The following is a 26,221-nucleotide window of genomic DNA, read 5'->3' on the forward strand; positions in this document are numbered from 1 at the left end:
TGTCTAAATCACTGGATGTGTACTTTGTGATTGGACTTGTGGGGCTCTATTTCTTATTGGCCGGATTGACAATTAGTACTTAGCGTTGCCAACACTCCCTTTTTCCTCTCGGAAGCTATTTTGTTTCATACCTCAGAGCTGCAAATCCACCTCTGCCCATATACAACTGGCCCATCACTGTAGTTGCTTTTTTCCCTATCCCCTGTCCTAACACCTTGGACTCCCACTGCATTCAACCCTTTGAACATTTTAAACCTTTTCTGAGGCAGATGCTCTCCTCAGTGACCTTATCTATGAGGATGGTTTACTTTTTCACAAGTCTTAACTGCATAGCTACCACATATAATAGCATAATATTCCTCTAAGCTAACCAAAGAAATGCAATTCTTTTATATCGTTGTCTGTGTATTTCCACCTGCACATCACATTCATGTTTATTTGAATCCAGCGTACTTCTTGCTCCTGCAGCCTCCTCCGAAACTCACCTATACTCTGTTCTCCTCAGCATAATAAAATCTAGTATTAATTTCATTGTGCATAAAGATTTAAAAAAAAAAGAAAGCAGTCAATAAAGACAAAATACCTCATTTAGTCCTATTCTAACTTGGAAGAATAGCTAGTGCTCCAATCAAAATACTTATTTGCTATCATACATCGTCACAAAATGGGAGATGGTTTGAACGCCCACTAGAACTTGGCTTAGTCCAGTTTTTACTTTTAAAATATCAAGCAATGAGTAGAACTACATGGAGTCAGGCTGAAAGAATAGATTAAGAGCCTGTTATGTCTTCGAGACAGGTTGACATCCATCACAGACAGTTGGGATGACATCGATTTCTGTGACCAGCATGAAATGAGTGTCATTCTTGGTGCAGAAGTAACTATAGTTTCAGACATTGTCACCGAGTGGCTAGTTTCACTTGGAGAATCATAAAACAAATGTGATGCATTCCCTTTTGTACTGAATGTATCATGTCAGAAATCATACTGTTTGTATTAGAAGTCAGTTTGTATTTCATCTGGTGGTGAGAGTTTTAAATGACTATTCAATGAAGTTTTGAAGGCTCACTTACTCATTCTGATTTTTCCAAACTAACAAGGGTCAGAGCCTAGAAACACAACACCAATCCACAACACCAAGCATGCAGTATCATAGCAAGAGAAGGTTGTATTTTGCATCCTCCAAAATTCATTCTATTGAAATAATTTTATTTGATTATTTTTATGGCTAACACGAGAGGGCATATTTTTAAGGTGCTTGGAAGTAGGTACTGAGGAGATGTCAGGGGTAAGTTTTTTATGCAGAGAGTGGTGAGTACGTGGAAAGGGCTGCCGGCAGCGGTGGTGGAGGCAGATACGATAGGGTCTTTTAAGAGACTCCTGGACAGGTACATGGAGCTTAGAAAAATAGAGGGTTATGGAAAACCTTAGGTAATTTCTAAGTAAGTACATTTTCAGCACAGCATTGTGGGTGGAAGGGCCAGTACTGTGCTGTAGGTTTTCTGTGTTTCTATTTTCAGTGGAGTATATTTTGAGTACAGTAAAGTGACACTAACATATAGCATGTTTTGCAGAATGAATTGCAATGTAATGTTGCTTTAGGGAGATGTACAAGATCTGACTTGAGATTCAAATTTAAATATCATGTTTTAAAGTTAAGTGATTGCTTAGAAGAGCAATATTGATTTTAAGCTGCATTGCCATTTCCTTGGATGGGCATAGCAGCTGAGTGTTACAAAAAATCCAAGGAATCACATCAGCGCTTGACAATTACTCCAGAAATGCACACAATGAAATGAAACAAAACCAAAGAAATGCAACAAATCCACATACTCTGATTTTGCCAGCAGTTTTTTTAAAATTTTGTTTTCAACTAGGTAGTAATAAGTATTCTTGTTAAGAAAGTTGATCCTGAGGCTTGGTTAAGCAGGTTACCTTACCATGTGAATATTTCAACTAGACTGTGGTTTTTCTGTGAAAGCCTCTGTGTATCAATAATAACATTGTTCCATTTCTGTGGGTTCTGAGGTGGCTGCTGAAATGACTGCAGAGTCTGCCAGAGTTGGAAGTGGTTTACAATTTTCAACATTGTATTCTGAGCCTTTATTGTCAGAAGGCAAAATTGTGTGGGTAGTTGGGTAGGGTAAATTGATGGAGGACCTTCTATTTTGTAGCTTCTAATTGTGCCCTCTATCCTTTCATGGTTTAAGTGAATGAGTCAGCCTCAGAATCCATGCATATACACATGTCTTCACATTGCAGCGGATAGCAGGGTGACATTGGTTTTCCAATGGAGATTAACTAGGTTGAAAAATCTCATCTTTGTCCTGTAGATTAACTCTACCACATTGGAAGGTTTGCTGATGGTGAGGTGAATTAAGGCAATAATAAAAATGTTGAGACAATGATGCAGTCTTGCTTGACTCTAACATGGACTGTGATTGGATCTATTGTGGTGGACCTGTTAGTTAAGGTTATGTTTGTATACATGTAGACAATTTTAAAAGTGATCATGATGAGAATGACACTTTATCTGACTATGTACAGTTTTGAGTATATACGAAGCTCAACATCAGATTTGTTCCATTTGAGAACTTCCTCTTTGTTAGAGATGTGCTCACAAATGCAGGGGAGGATCAGGCAATTACAATAAAAAAAAGTCCTGCATAGGTTTTGGGCTGTTACAAGAAATGGTAATAAGGAGGCTACAGTCTCAAAGATCAATGACAGATCCAAACAAACAACATTATTAACTTTATAATGCATTCATATACTCTGAGTTTGTCCCTTTTCTCTTAGGTTAAGCAAAAAAACCTAATGTGACAATATCATGATTTTGTTATTGGAAAAAAATTAGGATGGAGAAATGCTGACATCATTCCATGGGATGCTATGCTGCTTTCTCCTTCCTCCAGACACTGGGGCTCCACTATTCTCTTGAGCTTCCTGTGTCCAAATATCTGTGAGTGGCATTTCAACAAAGGCGACAAATATGTGGAAGTCTTTGGAGCCCAAGGCATTGGAGACCTGGCATGAGCAGGTCATCATTCCTGCCCCTTTCTCTTCCGTGTTACAGCCAATAAGTAACTTTGGTTGGAGTGCAAAGTAATCCACTGTTTTTTTTATGTCCCACTGATTGAATGATTAATGTTCTCAGAAAATGCTTGACTTTATTTCAAGCTATATTAAGCAGTTTAAAGGTTGCATCCAGTCAGGCCTTGGTATTATGTCTCGGGTGTAATTTTAGTCAGTGAGCCTTATATTGTGCAGTTTAGCGAAGGAAAGGAATGAACTGCAGGAAACATAAAGTTGTGGTGGTAGGGCATTTTAATTTTAATTTTCCATACATTGATTGGGACTCCCATACCGTTAGGGGTCTAGATGGTTTAGAGTTTGTAAAATGTGTTCAGGAAAGTTTTCTAAATCAGTATATAGAGGGACCAACTAGAGGGGATGCAATATTGGATCTCCTGTTAGGAAACGAATTAGGGCAAGTGACGGAAGTCTGTGTAGGGGAGCACTTTGTTTCCAGTCATCATAACGCCATTAGTTTCAATTTGATCATGGACAAGGATAGATCTGGTCCTAGGGTTGAGGTTCTGAACTGGAAGAAGGCCAAATTTGAAGAAATGAGAAAGGATCTAAAAAGCGTGGATTGGGGCAGGTTGTTCTCTGGCAAAGATGTGATTGGTAGGTGGGAAGCCTTCAAAGGGGAAATTTTGAGAGTGCAGAGTTTGTATGTTCCTGTCAGGATTAAAGGCAAATTGAATAGGAATAAGGAACCTTGGTTCTCAAGGGATATTGCAACTCTGATAAAGAAGAAGAGGGAGTTGTATGAAATGTATAGGAAACAGGGGGTACATCAGGTGCTTGAGGAGTATAAGAAGTGCAAGAAAATACTTAAGAAAGAAATCAGGAGGGCAAAAAGAAGACATGAGGTTGCCTTAGCAGTCAAAGTGAAGGATAATCCAAAGAGCTTTTACAAGTATATTAAGAGCAAAAGGATTGTAAGGGATAAAATTGGTCCTCTTGAAGATCAGAGTGGTAGGCTTTGTGCGGAACCAAAGGAAATGGGGGAGATCTTAAATAGGTTCTTTTGCATCTGTATTTACTAAGGAAGCTGGCATGAAATCTATGGAATTGAGGGAATCAAGTAGTGAGACCATGGCAACTGTACAGATCGAAAAGGAGGAGGTGCTTGCTGTCTTGAGGAAAATTAAAGTGGATAAATCCCCGGGACCTGACAGGGTGTTCCCTCGGACCTTGAAGGAGACTAGTATTGAAATTGAGGGGGCCCTGGCAGAAATATTTAAAATGTCGCTGTCTACGGGTGAAGTGCCGGAGGATTGGAGAGTGGCTCATGTTGTTCCATTGTTTAAAAAAGGATCGAAAAGTAATCCGGGAAATTATAGGCCGGTGAGTTTAACGTCAGTAGTAGGTAAGTTATTGGAGGGAGTACTAAGAGACAGAATCTACAAGCATTTGGATAGACAGGGGCTTATTAGGGAGAGTCAACATGGCTTTGTGTGTGGTAGGTCATGTTTGACCAATCTGTTGGAGTTTTTCGAGGTGGTTAACAGGAAAGTGGATGAAGGGAAGGCAATGGATATTGTCTACATGGACTTCAGTAAGGCCTTTGACAAGGTCCCGCATGGGAAGTTAGTTAGGAAAATTCAGTCACTAGGTATACATGGAGAGGTGGTAAATTGGATTGGACATTGGCTCGATGGAAGAAGCCAGAGAGTGGTGGTAGAAAATTGCTTCTCTGAGTGGAGGCCTGTGACTAGTGGTGTGCCACAGGGATCAGTGCTGGGTCCATTGTTATTTGTCATCTATATCAATGATCTGGATGATAATGTGGTAAATTGAATCAGCAAGTTTGCTGATGATACAAAGATTGGAGGTGTAGTAGACAGTGAGGAGGGTTTTCAGAGCCTGCAGAGGGACTTGGACCAGCTGGAAAAATGGGCTGAAAAATGGCAGATGGAGTTTAATACTGACAAGTGTGAGGTATTGCACGTTGGAAGGACAAACCAACGTAGAACATACAGGGTAAATGGTAAGGCACTGAGGAGTGCAGTGGAACAGAGGGATCTGGGAATACAGATACAAAATTCCCTAAAAGTGGTGTCACAGGTAGATAGGGTCATAAAGAGAGCTTTTGGTACATTGGCCTTTATTAATCGAAGTATTGAGTATAAGAGCTGGAATGTTATGATGAGGTTGTATAAGGCACTGGTGAGGCCGAATCTGGAGTATTGTGTTCAGTTTTGGTCACCAAATTACAGGAAGGATATAAATAAGGTTGAAAGAGTGCAGAGAAGGTTTACAAGGATGTTGCCGGGACTTGAGAAACTCAGTTACAGAGAAAGGTTGAATAGGTTAGGACTTTATTCCCTGGAGCGTAGAAGAATGAGGGGAGATTTGATAGAGGTATATAAAATTATGATGGGTATAGATAGAGTGAATGCAAGCAGGCTTTTTCCACTGAGGCAAGGGGAGAAAAAAACCAGAGGACATGGGTTAAGGGTGAGGGGGGAAAAGTTTAAGGGGAACATTAGGGGGGGCTTCTTCACACAGAGAGTGGTGGGAGTATGGAATGAGCTGCCAGGCGAGGTGGTAAATGCGGGTTCTTTTTTAACATTTAAGAATAAATTGAACTGATACATGGATGGGAGGTGTATGGAGGGATATGGTCCGTGTGCAGGTCAGTGGGACTAGGCAGAAAATGGTTCAGCACAGCCAAGAAGGGCCAAAGAGCCTGTTTCTGTGCTGTAGTTTCTATGGTTCTATGGTAAATGGATAGCTTAGGTAGGCAAGCAGACATTTCAGTTTATAGAAAGTTGTCAGATGAAACCTGAAAGGGTACATGGTTTTGGGATTGTCCTGTCCAGCTGTACTCCTGAATGTCGGTACAAACGGATTTAGAATCAACAAAGTGCTTCTGAAATGCGGTTTTAAACAGCGATGTGATAGTTCAATTATAAGTGTTTCTCAAAACAGAAAACACTGATAGTTTACTTTCCCGTGGCTCAGAAATCCTTGGTGGCTTGTTACCTGTCTCACCAGGACCTCATTCCCCGTGTATGCTGGGGTTCTATTTCCCATGCTCCGTTTAAACATCTCAGAATCGCTGGAAAGTTTGTTACGTTGCTGTGTAACGCTTTTTTAAAAGTTGAATTAAAACTGTGGTGTATTATTTGGGATGATATCAAGTGGTCTGGAAAATCTGGAATTTGGCACCTCCAAAGTTGGTTGGTTCATCAGAGTTTTGCTGCATTCTTTTATTATTCTTTGAATAGTGTTTATCATCACCAAACGTGATTAGATAGAACTCACAGATGTCTAGAATGTCGTGTCTCTGATTAAAAATAGTACTCTATTATCATTCTGTTGTGTCAGGGCTTAAGTGAGCAATGTTTTACTTTAAAACCTCAATTGCTAATAAAGATCTAAATTAACACTTTAGCAATACATTGAGATGAGCATGCACAGACTATGACGTGTTACTAAAATTTCATCTGCCAAAACCTGATGGGCCTGGCTTGAGTGATTCTTCCAAGTACCTTGTAAAAGTGGACTGGAAAAAGTAAAAAATGGGTTTAGTGGTGGTCAGGAGAGCATCAGAGACTCTATAAGTAAAAAGAATTCAAAACATCTGAATATTGCTGTAAAGGTTAAAATTAAGGGCAACTAACAATAGATCAGTAAACTGCAGAGAGCTTTATAACTAACATATTCAGTGTTCATTGAGTCATACAACATGGAACCAGGCCTTTTAACCTACTCAGGCCATACCAGGCGTCAAACACCATTTTCCTTTGATCTTGTTTTATTCTCTCGATGTTCCCATCAACCTCCCACAGATTCTACCATTCAGCTTCACACAAGGGGCAATTTACAATGACCAGTTAAGCTAGAAGCAAGAACTTTTGCAGATGCTGGAGGTTCAGAGATCTTTCCATCTTTAATTGCCAATGAGACATCAACGGGCTCAACTGCAGCACTCCTCACTCCTCCTTGAATCTTACCCCCTCTGAACACATTGCCCTCCACTCTCTCCGCACCAGTCCCAAACTGAGCATCAAACCCACAGGCAAAAGGGCTGATGTGGTAGTGCGGCGGACTGACCACCACCTTTTTGAGGCCAGGCAGCAACTTTCAGACACCTCCTCTTGCCTACCCCTTGAAAAGGACCCTACTCTGGACCATCAGAAAATTGTTTCTGATACCATCACTAGCCTCATGATCTCTGGAGAACTCCCATTCACTACCACCAAACTCATAGTTCCCTTACCATGCACTGCTCATTTCTACCTCTCACCCAAGATCCACAAACCTGACTCTCTGGGTAGGCTCATTGTCTCTGCCTACTGCTGCTCCATTGAACTTCTGTCCATATACCTCAAATTCTATTCTATCCCTCTAAGTTCAGTCCCTCCCCATGTGTATCCATGACACTTCACATGATATCAATCTCCTCAACAACCTTCAACTCCCTGCTCTGACCGCCTCATTTTCAGAATGGTTGTCTAGTCCCTATACACTTAAGCTCCCCCCATCAAGAAGGCCTTAAGATCTCTGTTTCATTCTCAATGAAAGACCCAACCAATTCCCCTCCACCACCACTCTCATCCATTTAGTGGAACTGGTCCTCACTATACCTCTTGTCTCCTGTAAAACTGTTGTTCCCTCTTCTTAGTTTTTTCCTCTCTTCCGCATCTGTTCCCAGGATGAGGCTTTCCTTTCCAGGACATTAAAACATGCCCTCTTTCGTCTAAGAACGAGGTTTCCCTTCCTCCACCATTGATGCTATCTTCACCCACATATCCTCCATTTTCCGGATATCCGTGGTCACCCCATCTTCCTGCTCCCCTAACAGTGATAGAATTCCTCTTGTCCTCACCTGCCACTCCATGAGCCTCCGCATTCAACACATCATTCTCCACAACTTCCGCCATCCTCAATGGGATCCTACCATCTGACACATCTTTACCTCTTTCCCCCTCCACCCTCGGCTTTCCACAGGGATCACCCCCTCTGTGATGCTCCTGTCCATTTTCCCCTCTCCAATCATCTCCCTCCTGGCACATATTCTTGCAAGTGACTGAAATGCTTGAACTGCCCATTTATCTCCACACTTACATCCATTCAGGGCTTCAAATAGCCTTTCCAGCCAAGGCAACACTTCACCTGTGAATCTGTTGAGGTCATCTACCGTATCTGATGCTCCCAATGTGGCTTCAACTGCCAAGAGTGGAATTTCCCCATGGCTAAGCATTGAAATTCCTATCCCCATTGCCATTCTGACATGTTGGTCTGTGGCCCTCCTCTTTTTCGAAGATGAGGCCACTCTCAAGGTGGAGGAGCAATACCTCATATTCTGTCTGAGTAGCCTCCAGTTTGATGGTATGAAAATCAGTTTCTCGTTCCTGTAAAAATTCTCTCCCCCCCTTCCTTCTTCTATTCTCCACTCTCACCTCGTACCTCTTCTCATCACCTGCCTATCACCTCTTGCTGATGCCCCTCTTCCTTCCCTTTCTCCTGTGGTTCACTCTCCTCTCCTATCAGATTCCTTTTTCTCCAATGCTTTGCATTTCCCACCCACTTGTCTTCACCTATCATCTTCTAATGTAGCTAGTCCTCATTCCCCCTCCTCCCACATTTTTAATTCTGTAGTCTTCCCCTTTCCTTTCCAGTGCTGAAGAAGAGTCTGGGTCTGAAACCTTGACTATATATTCATTTCCATCGTTGCTGCCTGACCTGCCAAGTTTATCCAGCAGTTTTAGTGTGTTGCACTAATTAAACTAAGAACTCACCAGTTGTTGGGATTTAGAAGGAAGCCCATGCAGTTATAGAGAGAGCATGTGAACTCAGCACTGACAGCACTGGTGGTTGGCTTGAACCCAGGTTGCTGGAGCTTCACTAGCTGCACCACTGTCCCGGCCATGTTTAGGTTAATATAGAGTGCAAAAGAGATTTGCCTATTTGTAGAAGAAATTAAGTAAAATATCACAGTCAATTCATTTTCTATGGTAAATGGATGAGGATCCAAAATATGTGGGAAAACGTGTAGAATCACATTCTGAAAGATGCCCATGAGCATATAACCATGCAAGTAAAGACAGAAGGTGCCAGTTTTCCATCATCAACCTATATTACTAACTCCTGTGCTGATTCCACAGCATTACTGGAATCTCAGTGCTCTCAGCCACCACAGGTCCTTGCAGCCCAATCAACATTCTCTACCAAGCCACCAACATCTTGCTTGCCAATTATTGAAATAATTTGTGTCAATAATGGTTACATAATCACAGTTACAGCTACTTTAGATCAGGGGTTCCCAGCCTGGGGTTCATGGACCCCTTCCTCAATGGTGTTGGACCATGGCATAAAAAAGGTTGGGATCCCATGTTTTACATCAAAAGAGAAATGCATCAATATTTTCTAGTTTGGCCCAATTTCCACCTCTTGTTATTTTAAATGTCACTACATCTCGTGCATGCTACTGTTGTAATTATTAGACAAATACAGTTTACTTGAACCTTTCCCACCAGATAAATGGAGCTGATTATCATTTTTTCCCGACTCTCACTGGCTTGTGTCAGAACTGGGATTCAGAAGGTAAATATAACAGTGGATAAGGCATGTAAATAGACCATTAGTGATACTTATGTAAGCATATTCAACTTACAAATATTTAACATAAATATTATTTGCAATCTGATGTTGACAAACATCTTAAGTAATTGGAAGTCTTTACTGTAGATATCATAAACAATTTTTGGACTTTGAAATTTTTTTTACCAGTTTAGAAATTCATGGGGTGAATCATAATGTAAGTGTGAGTCGTGAGGAACAATAACATGGTTGGAAGTAAAAGCCTAGTCAGATGTAATGTTGGTTAAGGGCTACAAAAATGTCAGCTTGCCATTACCACCTGATGGCTATTCTCTCAGTAGCTTTCGCAAGTATCTTGAAAAAGGGAACCAGAAAAATGGAGGACAAGATTGGAGCACGGGCAGGGGATGTTGGTGGCTGAAATTGAAGATTGTTGGTCATGATCAGGGCAGTAAGTTGGTTGGGGGCAATGTGATTTCAATAAGGATTGTGGCATCAGCCCATATGCTATTGATGTAGGATGGAAAGCAAAGGTTAAACTTATCATGCCTCCACATAGATAAACTTTCTGATGACAGGCTGCAGCAGTCCCTTTCATAATTTTTTAAGGGGCTACATAGATGTAGTATTTTTCTGTTGTGCTGCTGGTTGTCTCAAGGGAACTCAACACTACAGAAAGAGCTATGAAAATGTGTAGTGACTATTTTTGCAAATACAAAGGTACTGATGCCTTTTTTGGGCACAGGATCTTGTTGCCTGTTTCAATATGATGGATGATACTCTTCTGACTTGCAATGAATGTGCACTTTTTGATCATAATCAAATTTCTAAGCTGATTCATATTGTTCAGTGTTGCAATAAACATTCTGCCATTTCTGTATGTTAAGAAATGGTCAGGACACAGTTCTGTGCATAGTTCTGATCATTGGATTATAGGGAAAATCTGATACTTTGGAGAGGATGGAAATGAGATTCACCAGGATATTACATGGGATGGAGTGTTTCAATTATCAGGAGAAACTGGGATTGTTTTCCTTGGAGGGGTTGAGTACGGACCTGATGGAAATATACCAAATTATGAGTGACTTAGATAGGGAAGATAGTAAGATATCTTTCCTGATAAGAGATGTTTATAATTAAAGGGCATTGGTTCAGGATGAGGGTAAGGTGGTTGAAGGTAATCTGGGGATGAATGAATATTTTTATTTAGAGGATGGTAGGAATCTGGAATACACTGTATGATTGGGTGTTGGAGGCAGAGGTTCACACAACGTTTTAAAAAATATCATCTACTGTGTCCAGTGCTCACCGTGCAACTTCCTGTATGTTGGTGAGACGCATTGTAAATTGGGGGATCACTTTATCGAGCACTTCTGCTCTATCCACCACAAGTGGGCAGAAATTTTAACTCTGATTCCCATCCCTGTTCTGACCTATCAGTCCATGGCCTCTTCTTCAGCCATGATAAGGCCACTGTCAAGTTGGAGGAGCAATGCCTCATATTCGTCCTAGGTAGCCTCCAACCTGATGGCTTGAACGTCAATTTCTCCACTATCTGGTAATTTTCCCCCCTCCTTTCACTCTTCTTCAATTTCCTGTTCTGGCCTCTTTATCTCTTCTTCTCACCTCCCCCAGTGCCTCTCTTCCTTCCCTTTCTCCCAATGATCCAGCTTCTCTAACCCTTTACCTTTCCCACCGATCACATCCCAGTTTCTTACTTTATCCCCCCCATACCCAGCTGGCTTCTCCTATCACCTTCTAGCTCATCTTCCACCCTCGTATTCTGCTATCTTCCCCCATCTTTTCCAGCCCTTATGAGGGGCCATGGCTCGAAACATCGACTGTTTAATAATCTCCATAGATCTGCATGACCTGCTGAGTTCCTCCAGCATTTTGTCTGTGTTGCTCTAGATAAGCTCCGCAGTCACCAAGGCAATAGAGGGCTGTGGGCCAAGCTCTGGTAAATGGGATTTGTGTTGATGGTGGGCAAAAGGCCCTGCATCTGTGCTCTGTGACTCTCATGAAATTCCAAAGATAAAAATATAATGTGGATTTCAATCTGAATTCAATTTTATTGAAAAGGTTTTAATTTTTAATAGAAAGTAATACAGTTAATGCAAAAGTAATTGATAATCGTTACTCTTTCCTAAAGCTGCTTCCAAGAGAAGTACACTACCATTCTCTTTCCATGTGTGTTCTTCATCAATTTTCTCTCGTTCACAGTTTGAAGCATTTGGACTGAATACTAAAAATAGATGGAATTGCACTGTCCAGCAGCACCTGGCAATTTAAACTTCGCTCAAGGAAGCCCACGGGTGCCTGTCCTCCATTTAGCCAAATTGGCCCAAGCAGCTGAGAGCGGTTGATCGTCAGGTAGTCCAGCTGGGGTGTTGGTTACTCAACCTGTTGCACCAGTGACCCACGTTGCACTTTGTCTTGATGTTGATGAAACGCAGAATGCTCTACTGGACCATAAGTGTCAGGTTAACCTTTGTGTTTATAAGGTCCTCTCCATTTAACTGGAAACAAGTGATTATGTCCTGTAGTTTAAGTGTCTGTTGCCTTCTATATGGCTGCTGCCAAATGTCCTTCTCCTGCTGAACTGGAGAGAAGGGAGACAAATCAGCATATTCAGAATAATATAATAAGAGAAACACTTAAAGTTTCAGTTGAATCATATTGAAAACTATTGAGTCAGAAATAAATAGCCTCAATAGAAATTTTGCACTCAGGGTAAATATTCTCTAATTTTCGATGGTCCAAGTAATACAGTGAAGTTATGATAGGTGGAGCAAAATCAGGTTTCATATCACTGGCATATGATGTGAAATGTGTTGCTTTTCTGTTGAACAATTCCTGTGAAAATATGATAAGGAAAAGGCTTTCTCTGGCTGCAGGTTTAAGTGTACATGGTCCTATATGTAATGCACTAATTATCGTCTTTGCCATTTGCCCAGTACATTTATAAGGAGTTATATAGATTGTGTACAATGGCTTATAGTATTAGATCTGAGATTAGTAGTTATGGCAGAAATTTCAAAGTCACCTGTTAAAATCTTGATGTGGTCATTGTTGTTCTGTCTGACATCAGCTGAAACATCAGAAAATCAGGAGGAAGCTGTCTGGCTATTAGAGTCTGCTCCAACATTTGGTTCAAAGATTATGGTTGATCCCCACAGGTCCACTTTCAAGCACCACGTTCATATCTATTGACTTTTCTTAAAATCTAGGGATATAATAATACTTTTTGAATGAACTCAGCTTAGTGACACCATCCAGAATAGAAAATTCCAAATATTCACGATCATCTAGAGCAGTGGCTCCTAAATTTTTCTGGGTTACCACCCCCTTGGCTCCCAGACCACATCCCCAGCACCAGCTTTTCCCTTTCTGACCATTACATAAGAAGTATAAAGAATTTTGATTTACAATGCTCAGTGAGGGAAAACAGAAACTGCTAATTCAAAGCAGTGACAATTAAGTTCAAAAATTATTCAATGCTATTTAAAGCTACGAATAAAATTATTTCTTTAATTACAGTAAACAATTTTCATTAACAATTTTAGAGTGTACATTAGTAATCCAACTATTTACTACTTCATTGCTTTTTCACCTTTCAATGAGATGGATGGGCTTGGTGCATAAGACATTAGTTGAATGTCACACAGAAGTCTTAGGACCCACATTCAGAAGTTTGCAGTCTGTTTTGTTGCTTTGAAAGAAGTTGGGTGACTGCACTGAAACTACGCATTGCTAAATAATATGATGTTTGAAACGCAATAAAGAGCACCTTTACCTTTTTCCAAAGTGCAGGATAGCGTTCAGAGATTTGTTTCTGCAACCAAAAGTCTTAATATAATTTATTGAGTCACAACTTCAGCTCAAAGTAATTTTGAGGTGAAATCAGTTCTTCTTCCATTCTTTCTGTTAATTCCTCATTACAAGTGTACAAGAACGGATTTATTACCTAATCTGGAATTTGGATCGAGACAAGATCCTGAAATCTCTCTAACATGTCTTTATGCAGCTTACCCAGGTGGGCAACAGTATACTTGAAGATCATCATCTTGTATTCTTTCTTTCCCTTCCAACTCAGAGGCTCTGAAATTTGAAAAGGTTGCGACAGCCAATGTTGCACTTAAATACGGTTACTTTGGCATAGTGTAGAGACGACTGTTTTGACTGATAAAATTTACATAATTTCCCTGCAATTAAAGAGTGATTTCATTAAAATTTGTGAATAATACTGACAAATAAGCCCTGTCCTGTCTAATATTCTTGAGTTGATTTCTGAATGAAGTATTCAAGTCTTCAAAGAATTTTATCTCAGTATCAAAAAGCACATAAAAACATCTCCAGCAATTTCCTTTTGAGAGTTATTTGGCTTCTGTCTGCAACAGCAAGCATTCAATCTCTTCATCTTTCTCAATACAAAACTCTCAAAATAGTCGAGAATTGAGAACATGGATTTGATTTTATTTTGCTGTCTTAACGGTGTTTAATGATTTGTGCAGCTGATCATTTAGTTTTTTTGTGACAGGACGTTGTCTGTAAATTACACTGTGAATAGTAAATACGATAGGTACAGCTTTTTTCAGAAAGTAATAACCCATGATGTTGGCCTGTCATTGAAGGTGCTGCATTTGTTGCACTAGCAAGAATGTTGGTGACTGGAATGTCCTTCTCTTCGAAAAATTGTCGAACGACACAAAATATTGACTCCCCTCCCCCCCCCCATAGCTGTTTCTAGTCCCCTTGCAAATAACACATCTTGAACCATGCTTTCATCTTTTATAAAACAAACATAACTAAGGAGCAAAGGTTTGCTGCCTGGCAAAGTTGCCTCATCCAACTGTGGAGGAAATTCTGTTGTCCTAAGTATGTTGCACAATGTGTCTTCCACATTCTCCGATATTTCATCTATTTGTCTTTGAATAGAGTTTCTGCTGAGCAGAATCACTTGAATTATTTGGTCTAGTGACAAGTGCAAAGCCATACTCAAATCCTCCCATACAGAATCAGCTGGCAGAATCAGTTCTTCTCCGATTTTGTGGGTCTTTCCAGATTTAACAATGAGCAACGAAATGTTGTATGAAGCACACAAACTATCACTTTTTTTATGAAGTACTGGCAAACGTTTTTGAAGAGTTTTCTATTTCTGAAAGTTTTTACAAAGTGACTGAAAACAAGCCAAGTTCTTGTTTGCTTCATCAAGAGTGTCATCTCTGCAAATGCAGTCAAGACCATTTGAAAGGGTGGACTCTGAACTGCATCCCACTGAACACCACACTGTAATTCACTGTGTGATTAGAATTGTGTCACTGCGTGATTAGAGTAAGGGATTCATACTAGCTAACACTGTTACAGTAGCAAATGGCAACAAGGCCTGGAAGGACACAATTTCTTCAGTCCAGATTTATCATGATATGCCAAATGCATGAGTGTCACATTGCTTTTCGACAACTATAATGTGCTTCGAGCAAAGTCTCAGAGAATGGTGGGTTAGCAAGAGATGAGGTGATTGCGTGATTATTGTAATCAATTATGGGGCACTGAGAATCAAACGCTTACAAGTTATTCATTTCTTAAATTAAGCCTATATTCCCTCAGTTCCCCCCCCCCCCCACTACAAAGCACTACCCCACCACTTCCTTTATCTTTAGCATCCCCTCTGTAATTGCCACTGCCCTGGCCGGGGTGGAGGTGGGGGGGTGGAAACGCACAATATCACATGCTTTGGGAAGCACTGCTCCAGAGTAAAGAAATTCCCCATCTCAGTCCTAAACAGCCAGTGCCTTATCCTGAGACAGTAATACCTGGACACAGACCATCAGCCTGCAGAAATACCCTCCCCACATCTAGCCTGTCAAGTCTTGTAAGAATTGTCTAAGGTTCAGTGAGTTCTCTTCTCAGTTTTCTTAATTGTAGGGAATTCTATGTCATGTGGTAAACCTGCCATTGCTGGAAATAGTCTAGTATATCTTTGTTTCACTCTGTTTTTGTTCCAGTTATGGTTGTACCAATTCCATATATAATTTGAGCATAAGGCCCAAAGAAATTGTAGTGAGGTTTGTTTGGTTGCTTGGTTGGGTTGAATCCATACCAGGATTTGAAGATACCATCTAGACTGGCTGAGTATATGCTACATTGACAGACACTGTTTACGTTTGTCTACATTAAGATGTACTACTTGTCTGGGAAATTTCCCAACTGTGCTGAGAGCATAATCACCATGTTACTTTGGTGTTGCATATTTAATGTTCTTTATCTTGCATATTTCTAGTTTCAGAATTCACTTAATTAATTTGATTAGCATTAGTAACTTAACAAGAATGGGCAGTAAAATCTGTGAATATCAATAGAAGATAGTCACGCATAAACCCACCAAGACATTTAACTCATTTACCCAAGGGATGCCAAAAAATGTGAACATTGCTACCATCAATCACATAGTTCCATTAAAGGGGAAGTCAGGAAAGTACACAACAGAAAGAAAGCAAGGTCACTGGGGAAAAATAAATTTAATGCAGAAAGAGGCTGGTGGAGCAGAGACGCCGGGTAGACAACTCAAAGTTCAAAAGTGCTTTTATTATCAAAGTATGTATACCTTATACAAACTTGAGATTTGTCTCTTTACAGGCAGCCACCAAAGAAATCCAGTAGAACCCATTAAAAAAAGACAGTCAAACATCTAATGTGCAGAAAACAAAACAAATTGTGCAAACAGTAAAACTAAGCAAATAATTTTCAGAACTGAAATTCACGAAAGTTCACAGCCACAAGGCCAGTCATCGCTGCGGCCAATCCAGGAGACTATTATTTGCAGGCCTCAGCCTCAGTTCAGCGCAAAGTTGAGACAACCTCGCAGAGTAGCATTCTGAACACTGACCTGACCCTCTCCTTCGGCCCCGGCACCCTGACCTTATTGATCTTGCTCAGTGCTGAAATTGGCCAAACCTTGGATCATTCCTTGCTCTCAGACCTAGGCCTTGCAGCTTTGATATATCCTCGAGCCCTGGCCCCACTGCCTCACCTCAGCGCTGTCACCTTCGAGACTGCTCCTGCAGTGGCCAAATTGACTCACTTCCTGCTCTCAGTTCTGAGTCCCACAGCCTCAGTTCAGACCGGACATGCCATCCTGCATTCATCCTGCACCTTCAAGTCTTCAGTTAACACCACAAAAATGCCAGTTCGTACTGGTGGTTCCAAAGCTCAACTCCAAAAGAGAAGTTACAGGCTATTGATTGTAGTGATCATTTTCAAGAAAAGTGTGGGTAATAACATAGTTAATAGTTTTGTTTGCTGCCAGCAAATCTTCACTGCGCTTTAGCAGTGCCATCTTAAACCGGAGATCGACATTTGACTTATTTGAGAAAAGACTGGTTGTACCATGGTTTGCAGAATATATGCAGCACAAAAACAATTTTTCTCTCTCGAAATATTCAGAGAGAGAAATTCAAATGCATGTACGTGATGCTGAATACTTTCACCCAGTTGTTGGTTGATTACCACAGTGACTGGGGTTAATGGTGGAGATGGGATTCTGGTGGTTTCTGGCTTTACTGTGCTATTTGTTCCATTTATTGATGTTTGTGTCAGTCAAGCAAGATCCCGCTGAGTTAAACATTATTTCACAATCCAAGATAATTGCAATTTAACAGCATAAATATTATTAACAGTAAGTGATGACAAACTATGACTAAACCCTGATATTGTTTGACTTGCGCTCAACTCCGAATAATTGGCTGATATAAGTTGGGGTAAGATTTTGCTTGCAAAGTCTATCTATGTTCTTTATAGTAATGAGCACAAATGATTGTATTTTAAATAATAACTAATCTGTTACATACATGAGCTTTTAATTAATAGACTAGATTCTTTTCTGCTTATCCACCACCAGAGAGCAAAGTCAATGTAATTAATGCAACCAATATTATGGCACAAGGGATTGAAAAATAATTCCTTTTTCTTTGTTAGCTTGACATCAGTGGCTGTCAGGTTCTAGATATTTGTGATTCAAGTCCCATTCCAGGGACTGGAGCAGAAGAATTTAATTTGATGTTCTGGTGTGCTACTGAGGGATTAATGCATGTTTGTATATGCCTTCCACATTTAGCATGAGGCATGTTAAAATGAGACAGCTGATTTCAAGGATATTGCACCATGGTGCCACAGTGGTTAGTGCAGCCTGGGGTGTTTTGGAGTTGGAAGTTGAATTCCAGCACCGTCTGTAGGGAGTTTGTGAATTGTGTGGGTTTCCTCTGGGTGCTCCAGTCTCCCCCGCAGTTGAAAGATGTACTGGTTGGTAGGTTCATTGCTAGTGTTAAGTATTGTGGATTACTAGGTGGTGTGGTTCATTGGGCCTGTTCTACGCTGTATCTCTAATTAAAATGAAAAAATAAATAGAAATATTTTAATATGATTTTGAAGGTGAGTAGGTGAGTTAGGCCTCACATTGTGGTCAATATTTATGCCTTAATATTGCAAAATCCAAATTGTCTGGCCATTTATTTCTTGTTGTGCCCACATTGGCTGCGATATTTTGTGTCACAAGTACTACTTTTTCCAAAAAGGACTGCTTACTTGGCCTTGATCAAGTGAATGTGTTGTTTTCTACAGCTGGATGTTTTTTTCTTAATGTTGTGTATAGAGGTTAATCATTCACATGATCTGATAGTTACCTTTTCCAAACACTTACATGTACTGAATCAGAAATCTCAGACATGTAGTAACGTCTGTGGAACTGCAGTATTTATTTTATGGACGCGTCAGCCATTCCTCACTCACTAATAAAAATGTTACTGTTTAATTTTATTTGTATCTCAGGCCCTGTTCTATTACATTATTTTAATCATAGCCTTTAGAAGCCATGGCCAGATCAGATTACCTCTCTACGCACGTCAGGCTCACCTGCATTGACGTTTTTCAGTTATCTTCAGCACCTCTCCTGGAACATAACCTATTTGCACTTCAACATTTCTTCTGCTTCTTTTGCTGGAGTAGAATTCAGATTTTGATTCAGCAATGATTTTTTTTCTAGCACCTTTAAATGGTTACATAATCCCAGTTTTCTATACCCTCAAAACCTCAAAGAAAAGAGTCTTACTGTGAATATGCTGGGGCCACCTTTTGTGCATGGTGCTCCTGATGCAACCTCCTCTACATTGGTGAGATCCATTGTAAATTGGGGGGGGGGGCACTTCATTCAGGACCTCTGCTCCATCCATCAAAAGAGGAACTTCCCGTTATCCCAACATTTTAATTCTGATTACCATTCCCATTCTGACACATTGGTCCATGGACTCATCTTGTGCCATGATGAGGCCACCCTCAAGGTGGAGGAGCAACATCTGGGTAGCCTCAAACCTGAAGGCATGAATATCGATTTCTCCTTCTGGTAAAAAAGAAATCCCTCCTCCTCCTCTCTTCTATTCTCCACTCTGGCCTCGTACCTCTTTTCACCTACCTGTCACCTCTCCCTGGATCCTGTCCTACTTCCCTTTCTCCTTTGATCCACTCTCCTGTCCTATCAGATTCCTTCCTCTCTGGCCCTTTACCTTTCCTACCCACCTGACTTTATCCATCACCTTCTAGCTATCCGGATTCACTTCCCACCTCCCCGAACTTAGGATTTCCTTTCCAGTCCTAAAGGAGGGTTTCAGCCCAAAACATCAACTGTTTACTTATTTCTTTAGATGCTGCCTGTCCTGCTGAATTCCTCCAGCATTTTGTGTGTGTCGCTGAGAGTTGTAGACTGTCATCTCCATCATGGACACACTGTTGTGTATTTAATATTTCAGTAATATTTGAGAAATATTGTAAATATATTGTTTGAAGCATTCTTGTTGCTTAAATAATTAATTACTGATTATGTGTTAAAGTATGTGAGTGACTTACGTTATTCGTGCACGCCTCGCTAAAGTAAAAACTAAGTACATACATTTATCTCCTGGCTCCACTGGGAGACGCTGCCTAACCTGCTGAGTTCTTCCAGTATTTTGTATATGTTGCTTTGGATTTCCAGCATCTCTTGTGTTTATGATTTTCTGCTTATCTTCTTGTACAGACTTTAAATTCGCCTTATCAATTAATGTATAACAAGCTAGCGGTATAACCATAACTGTGAACTGTATGTGTCTATTCTAAGTGAGCAATAGCTTTGGACTAGCTTTCAGAAAAGGCAAAAGTAGTTGCGTGACTATCTCCCCAATTCAGAAGTCTCAAACAAAATTGTCATTCAAAGTGCTGGTCCAGTTTGGGATCTTCTTGTTCAGCAGATCACTGGTAATGCTTTGCTTTGGATTTAATATTCACAGCCCTGGCTTCAATTAAATTAAACAATTATCACTTCAGATAAATCTTATGTGCTGCATCCAGTTCATGTGGAACTGAACGAAGCAGGATTCCTCTATGGTTGGCATTACAGAACTGCACATGGGCTTGGGATTTGACCTCAACCACATGTCCAGTTCTGATTGCACGGCACAGAGAACGTGGAAGGCATCATGTGAAAGACCATTTTCACTTTCCGCAATCTGCTTTCTTTTCAGAAATAACCATATCATATTGAATAGTATTTTGAAGCTGAACATTTTTTTTCACCTCAGCCTCTTACAATTTCCCAGAAGCTGTTCTGAATGAGATCATTTAACTCATTGTTGCTTTTGTATCGAGTTTGTTTCATTTCCTTATATAAGTATTTAAGTTAATGTTGAATTGATTACCATATGCAAAAGTACATGCATGCACAGGTGCAATGAAAGACTTAATTGCAGCAGCATCACAGGCACTTAGCTTTATTTCAGAGCAGGTCGTCCAATGATCAAAACTGCAGTCAGCAAAATTTCGAGGTGCGCTCCACGCTCCACGAAATGTTGTCCGCCATGAAGGGTTGCCAAAATTTGGAGGGACCTGTGGATGGAATGTAAATTAAAGGAGAGCCACTTTTGCTTGGAAGATAAAGGTACGCTCTCCATGTAAAATAAACATGGGCTCCAGACCTGGGATATCCCAAAGAGTGAATGAGGATGCAATTTTAAAACTGTTCCTATCTAACTACAGCCCATTGAAGGGGCACTTTGTTGTACTTGGATTACGAGGCCATGTGGCCCTAGTCCTCACCCTACCACACTTTACCAAGGTGATTCCTGGGCAACCGTTGTTTGGCAGTACAGTTGGTGAGTCCATGCGGAGTGTCCTGTTGCCACAAACCACTCAGGGCAGAAATCACCAAATAACATGACCTTTGAAGAACTTTGGTTATCACTGCCCTTTTCAGACTCTGTGCCTTAATCTGTAACACAGTGATGGACCCCTCAATACATGCCTTCCTTTTTTCCCTCACTGTGCACTTTTGGTACTTGCTTTATATTTAAATTCCAAAGGCAAGTTTTCCTGGTTTGCTTTTATGCCTCATTAGAATTTTATTAATGTTAATGCATCAGAAACATGGAAACTCTTTCACTATGATGCACACTGTGATTTTTAAATGCCCTAAAAAACAATTTGTTCCACATATATTTTATGTCTGTAAAGATCAGAACTTTTTCAAAATTGCCAGTGCTTTTTTCTGTAAAATATTTATTTTAATTGATCTGTGTCAGAATAACAAACCACTATGAGTGACCCAAAAACACTCCGCTGCAAAGATTGTTGGTCAGAAAAAGATTAAACCCTGACATAATATTAAGAAATATAAATACCAATTTTGTTGAGGAGGAAAAGTACCCGCCACAAGTTGGCTATTTGAACAGTTATTGGTTACCCATATGTTTTTTTTCCCTAGTAACACATTAACTACATTAATTGCCAGGGCACATTTTCTGCCTGTTCATAGTGCAAGTTGAAATAAGTGGAATTTGTTTTGCTTGGATGTTAGCCTTGTAGTATGGGGGTTCCGCCATATTTTCCCATCAAGCTGGAGATCCCTGGCCTCCTTTAATTAGTTGTGGCATCACGGTTCTTTGTGCTTCATTGAAATGTCACAACTTTAATTGTGGTGCAGACTTAAAAAAATTACGAGGCTCTTCTACCTTTGAAAGGATATTGACAGATCCACCAGTCTTTTATAATTAATGTACATCTGCAGAAAGGATTTCTCGTGAATGAGAATTCCGCTGCCTTTTATAGTTTGTATATCTGTCAAAACTTCTAGTGGAATGTCAGTAGGAATCTTTGGTGTGACTGAAACTGATAGCACCAGCGAGTTATGTCGTCACATTTACTCTTAAATGCCTGCAGGGTAGGAGCGTTGTTCCACACTCTCTGTGAGGTATATTGGATGTGAATAGTTGACTGACAAGGTCAATTTTGTAGCCAGTCATTAATGCAATTCCAATGATGACACTCTGCCAAATTAAAAACTTGATGAGAAGGCTGATGGGCCATCAGAGTAATTATAGTGAGTTAAAATGTGTGAGCTTGAATCAGGAAAGAATATAGTGGTACAATGCTGCTGGATGGTCTGTAAACCTTTTGTTGGCTCTTTCATCAATGTGTGATTTAAAAAAAACAAGAGATGTGAAAGGCTAAGCAGCATACACAAAATGCTGGACAGTGCTGCCGAAGGGTTTCAGCCCGAAACGTCGACTCTACTTTTTTTCCATGCTGCCTGTCCTGCTGAGTTCCTCCAGCATTTTGTGTGTGTTGCCTGGATTTCCAGCATCTGCAGATTGTCTCTTACTTGAGATGTGAAAAGCTTCATCTTTAATATCGGCCACTCTATATTCAACAGTGCAAGAGAAAAGGTTATTCAGTTGTTTGCTTGATCAAATGTCTTATAAAAAAGTTAGATGTCGCAGGAATGTTGCAAATGCGCTTCCATCTTTTGAGGGGATCCCAAACTATCTATGTATAATTAATAGCAATTGCATAGATAATTACAGATTATGGATATAACAGATTTTCAGCCCATTCAGATTTTGAGAGCAAATAAAACAGATTGGTGGAAACCTTGATCAGGTCAGGCAGGATTTGTGTGGAATAAATGAAGTTAATATTTCAGGTTAATAACGTTAAGATTTTGGAGGGTGTTATTTCAAATTAATGTCTTTTTTTTTCAATCGCAGGTCCACAAACACACAAATATGACAATCACCTAACATTGGGGAGGACAAGGAAGCTGAGTGTAGGGCAATATGAACAAGGAGAAGCTGATCTGCCATATGACCAGAGTGGGTGGATCAAATCCTCTGACCTTTCCCACTCCAATGGAGCATTCACAACAGCAGAGCAGCCAAGAGAGGTAGGTGAAACAATAAACATAAACGTATGCAATGTGTGGAAAGATTTCACATGACTCTATTCAAATCTTTTGTTTGTCATTGTGATTAGTGGCCATTTTGAGTTTATTAGATTACATTATTATGTATAAGAGTTAAACTATAAATAGAAAATGTATAGTTAATTGTTTTCTATTCCTCTGAAACCTATATCTTAATTTTCTTAGATTGTGTTGATAAAATTACTTCCATCAAGAATTTTCTGTTTCATGTGGTTTGTTTTTATTCCTGATTTTCACAAGCTATGTAATCTTAGTGGATTTTGGGGAAGGATAAGTCATGTGATATGAGATATCCAATAAAGCCATTTCCTTCAGGCCTCTCGTCTTCGTCATCGTGGCTATCCCTCAAGGTTGAGGATGATGGTATTCATTCTGTTGATCTACTTATGGGCTCTCAAGTGGCTTATGAGTCCAATCTTGGCTTTGAAAGTCCTTCCGCATTCAGGACAGGTAGTTCCAGATGGCAGATCGGGCTTTGGTTGTTGCTGCCTCTCTTTCCATTTTCTTCTCTTTTCTTCTAATTCTACGCATCTGTTGGCTTCGAAAGTTGCTGTTCCTTCTTGGATGATGGCTTGCCAGAGTTTCCTGTCCTTGGCATTGGTTTCCCAATTGTTGATGTCGATGTTACATTTCTTCATGTTGGCTTTTAAGACGTCTTTGAATCTCTTCTGTTGTCTGCCTCTTTTACGCTTGCCTTCTTTAAGCTGAGAGTAGAAGATTGGTTTCGGCAGACATTCGTCTTTCATCCAAACAACATGACCGCTCCATCTTAGTTGGTTCTTGATGACGTAGGCTTCAATGCTTGTTTAGCACGCTGACGTTAGTTCTTCTATCTTCCCAGCTGATATTTAAGATGTTTCGAAGACAGCGTTGATGGAACTTTTCAAGTGCCTTCAGATGTTGTCGGTATGTTGTCCAGGTTTCTGATGCATACAGCAGTGTTGGGATTACCACGCTTTGTACACTAACATTTTGGTGTCTGTTCGGATGCCACGATCATGAAAGACTCTTGTTCAGAGACGTTCAAAAGCTGCTGCAGCGCATTTAAGACGATGTTGGATCTCGTCATTAAGGTCGACTTTGGAGGAGAGGTGACTTCCAAGATACGGAAAGAGGTCCACGTTTTCCAGGGTTGTTTCTCCAAGTCGAATTGATGGTTCTATCCGACTTGTCTCAGTTGGTGACGGTTGATAGATGATCTGAGTCTTCCTGGAATTGACGGTAAGTCCAAGTTTCGTGTATGCACGGTTGAAGGCAGTCAGAATCTGTTGTAGGTGGTTTTCTGAAAGAGCTGCAGCACTGTTGTCATCTGCGTATTAGAACTCGATGAGGGAACCCATGGATGTCATCGTTTTGGACTTGAGACGGGCAAGATTGAAAAGTCTGCCATCTGTTCTGTAGACAATTTTGATTCCTGGGGGTAGGTCATCCTTGATAATATGAATGATTGTCGCAGTGAAGATGGTGAACAAAGTTGGGGCAATCACGCATCCCTGTTTTACTCCTGATCTAACTTGAAAGGGCTCACAGTTACTGTTACTGTTGCTGACCATGACTGTGGCAAGCATGCCATCGTGGAGGAGTCTCAGGATTCAAATGTACTTTTCAAGGCATCCATAGGTGGATAGGACATCCCATAAGAGTTCCCTTGATACCGAGTCAAAGGCTTTGGTGAGATCGATGAATGCCATGTACAAAGGTTGAAGTTGTTCATGACATTTTTCTTGTAGTTGTCGCATTGTGAAGATCATGTCGATTGCTCCACGTGATGGTCTAAAACCGGCTTGTGTCTCCGGAAGGATCTTCTCGCTAAAGGCTTGAGCTGGTTGTTCATGATGTGGGTGAGGATCTGCTAACAGGGAAATTCCACGATATTTTTCGCATTCGGGTCAATCGCCTTTCCTTTTGTAGATGGTAATGATTGCTGAGTCTCTAAAGTCTACTGGTACATCTTCATTTATCCAGATCTTGATGAGAAGTTGATGCAGTTGATAATGAAGTGGGTTACCTCCGATTTTGTAGACCTCAGCTGGTATTCCATTGAGTCCAGAGGCCTTGTTGTTTTTCAAGGTTTTGATGGCTTCCTTGACTTCTTCAAGTGTTGGTATTTTGCTTCGGGAGTCGTCAACGGGCTGTTTTGGAATGTTGTTAATCACATTCCTGTCAAATGAGATGGTTTGATTTAGAAGATCTTCAAAGTGCTCCCTCCATCTAGAATTGATGTCAGCATTGCTCTCCTTGTCATTATTGAGAACAGAGGAAAGGGCGTGGTCAAGTTGAGCGTACAAGTTCATCCTTACTTCATCTTCAGCATCCAGAGTTGGAGTATAGGCGCTGATGTTGTTGGTGTGTTGGTTCTTGACAAGTTGGATTTGCAGAGTCATGAGACATTCGTTGATTCCCAGTGGTTGCTCTGTCAGCTTCTGAAGTAGGCTGTTTCGGATGGCAAAACCTACTCCATGGATCCTCGGTTGTTTAGGATCATGTCCTTTCCAGAAAAAGGTGTATTGACTTTGCTCTTCCTTTAGTTGCCCTTCTCTAGCTCTGCGGATCTCACTCAGAGCAACAATGTCAAAGTTGAATTTTTGGAATTCCCGGGCAACAAAGGCAGTTCTCCTCTCTGGTGGGTCTGAGTTTGGGTTATCCATCAGAGTTCGTATATTCCAGGTTCCAAATTTCATAGTTTCACTTCTCGATGTTTTCTGACCACATGATGGTGATCCCTCTGGACGTGGTTTTCCAGAGAGGATCGGGTGAAGCAGACTATTTTTAGGGCACCTTTTCTAGCCCCTTCCCAGTTCAGGGTGAGCAGAGTGAATCCTAAATAGGGCTGCTCAGACATGAATACTGCTACCAAACAACTTCCTTGCTTCTGTCCAAAAGTTGAGCCACTGAGTCAAGTATTCACCGCTTTTGTGCCGGCTCTTCACTAGGAGCTTCCAGCCATCACATTGCCTGTTCCCGTCGCCCTCCCTCGATCGCCGAAAAACTTGAAGAAGTGGCCCACAGAGTGAAAACACTTGTGCGTGTATTTGTTTAATGTGTACTTATGTTGCACTCCAAGAAGAAAACGATACTTCACAAATCAACCAACTGATTCCAATGGCATGGAAATCACGACGATTGGAGCTGATGGATATGTTGCAGCCTTCATCGGCCTTCACAGCCGTTGAGTTCGAAGTAACTTCGTCTGCTTGTTCCACCGCTGAGGTCTTGGTTGGATTGTTCTTTGTCAGGGACCTCACCCTCGACCTTACCGCCATAGGTGATGCTAATGTTCAGGCCTCTAATGTTCAGCATGTTAAGTCCCCAACTTGA

At 40.7% G+C, this 26,221-nt stretch overlaps 1 protein-coding gene across 12 annotated transcripts in view; it reads left to right on the forward strand.

Annotated features, from left to right (window-relative positions):
* Nucleotides 1-26,221, forward strand: part of LOC140195375 (tensin-3-like) — a 449,612-nt gene that overhangs the window by 370,223 nt on the left and 53,168 nt on the right. For all 12 annotated transcript variants that reach the window (XM_072253585.1, XM_072253576.1, XM_072253577.1 and 9 more), the window contains one exon: nucleotides 22,689-22,864. In XM_072253585.1, coding sequence (XP_072109686.1) covers nucleotides 22,689-22,864 — 176 coding nt within the window. The remainder of the gene's footprint in view (nucleotides 1-22,688; nucleotides 22,865-26,221) is intronic.

The sequence above is a fragment of the Mobula birostris genome, chromosome 3 (genome assembly GCF_030028105.1).
Source record: "Mobula birostris isolate sMobBir1 chromosome 3, sMobBir1.hap1, whole genome shotgun sequence".
Taxonomy (NCBI): Eukaryota; Metazoa; Chordata; class Chondrichthyes; order Myliobatiformes; family Myliobatidae; genus Mobula; species Mobula birostris.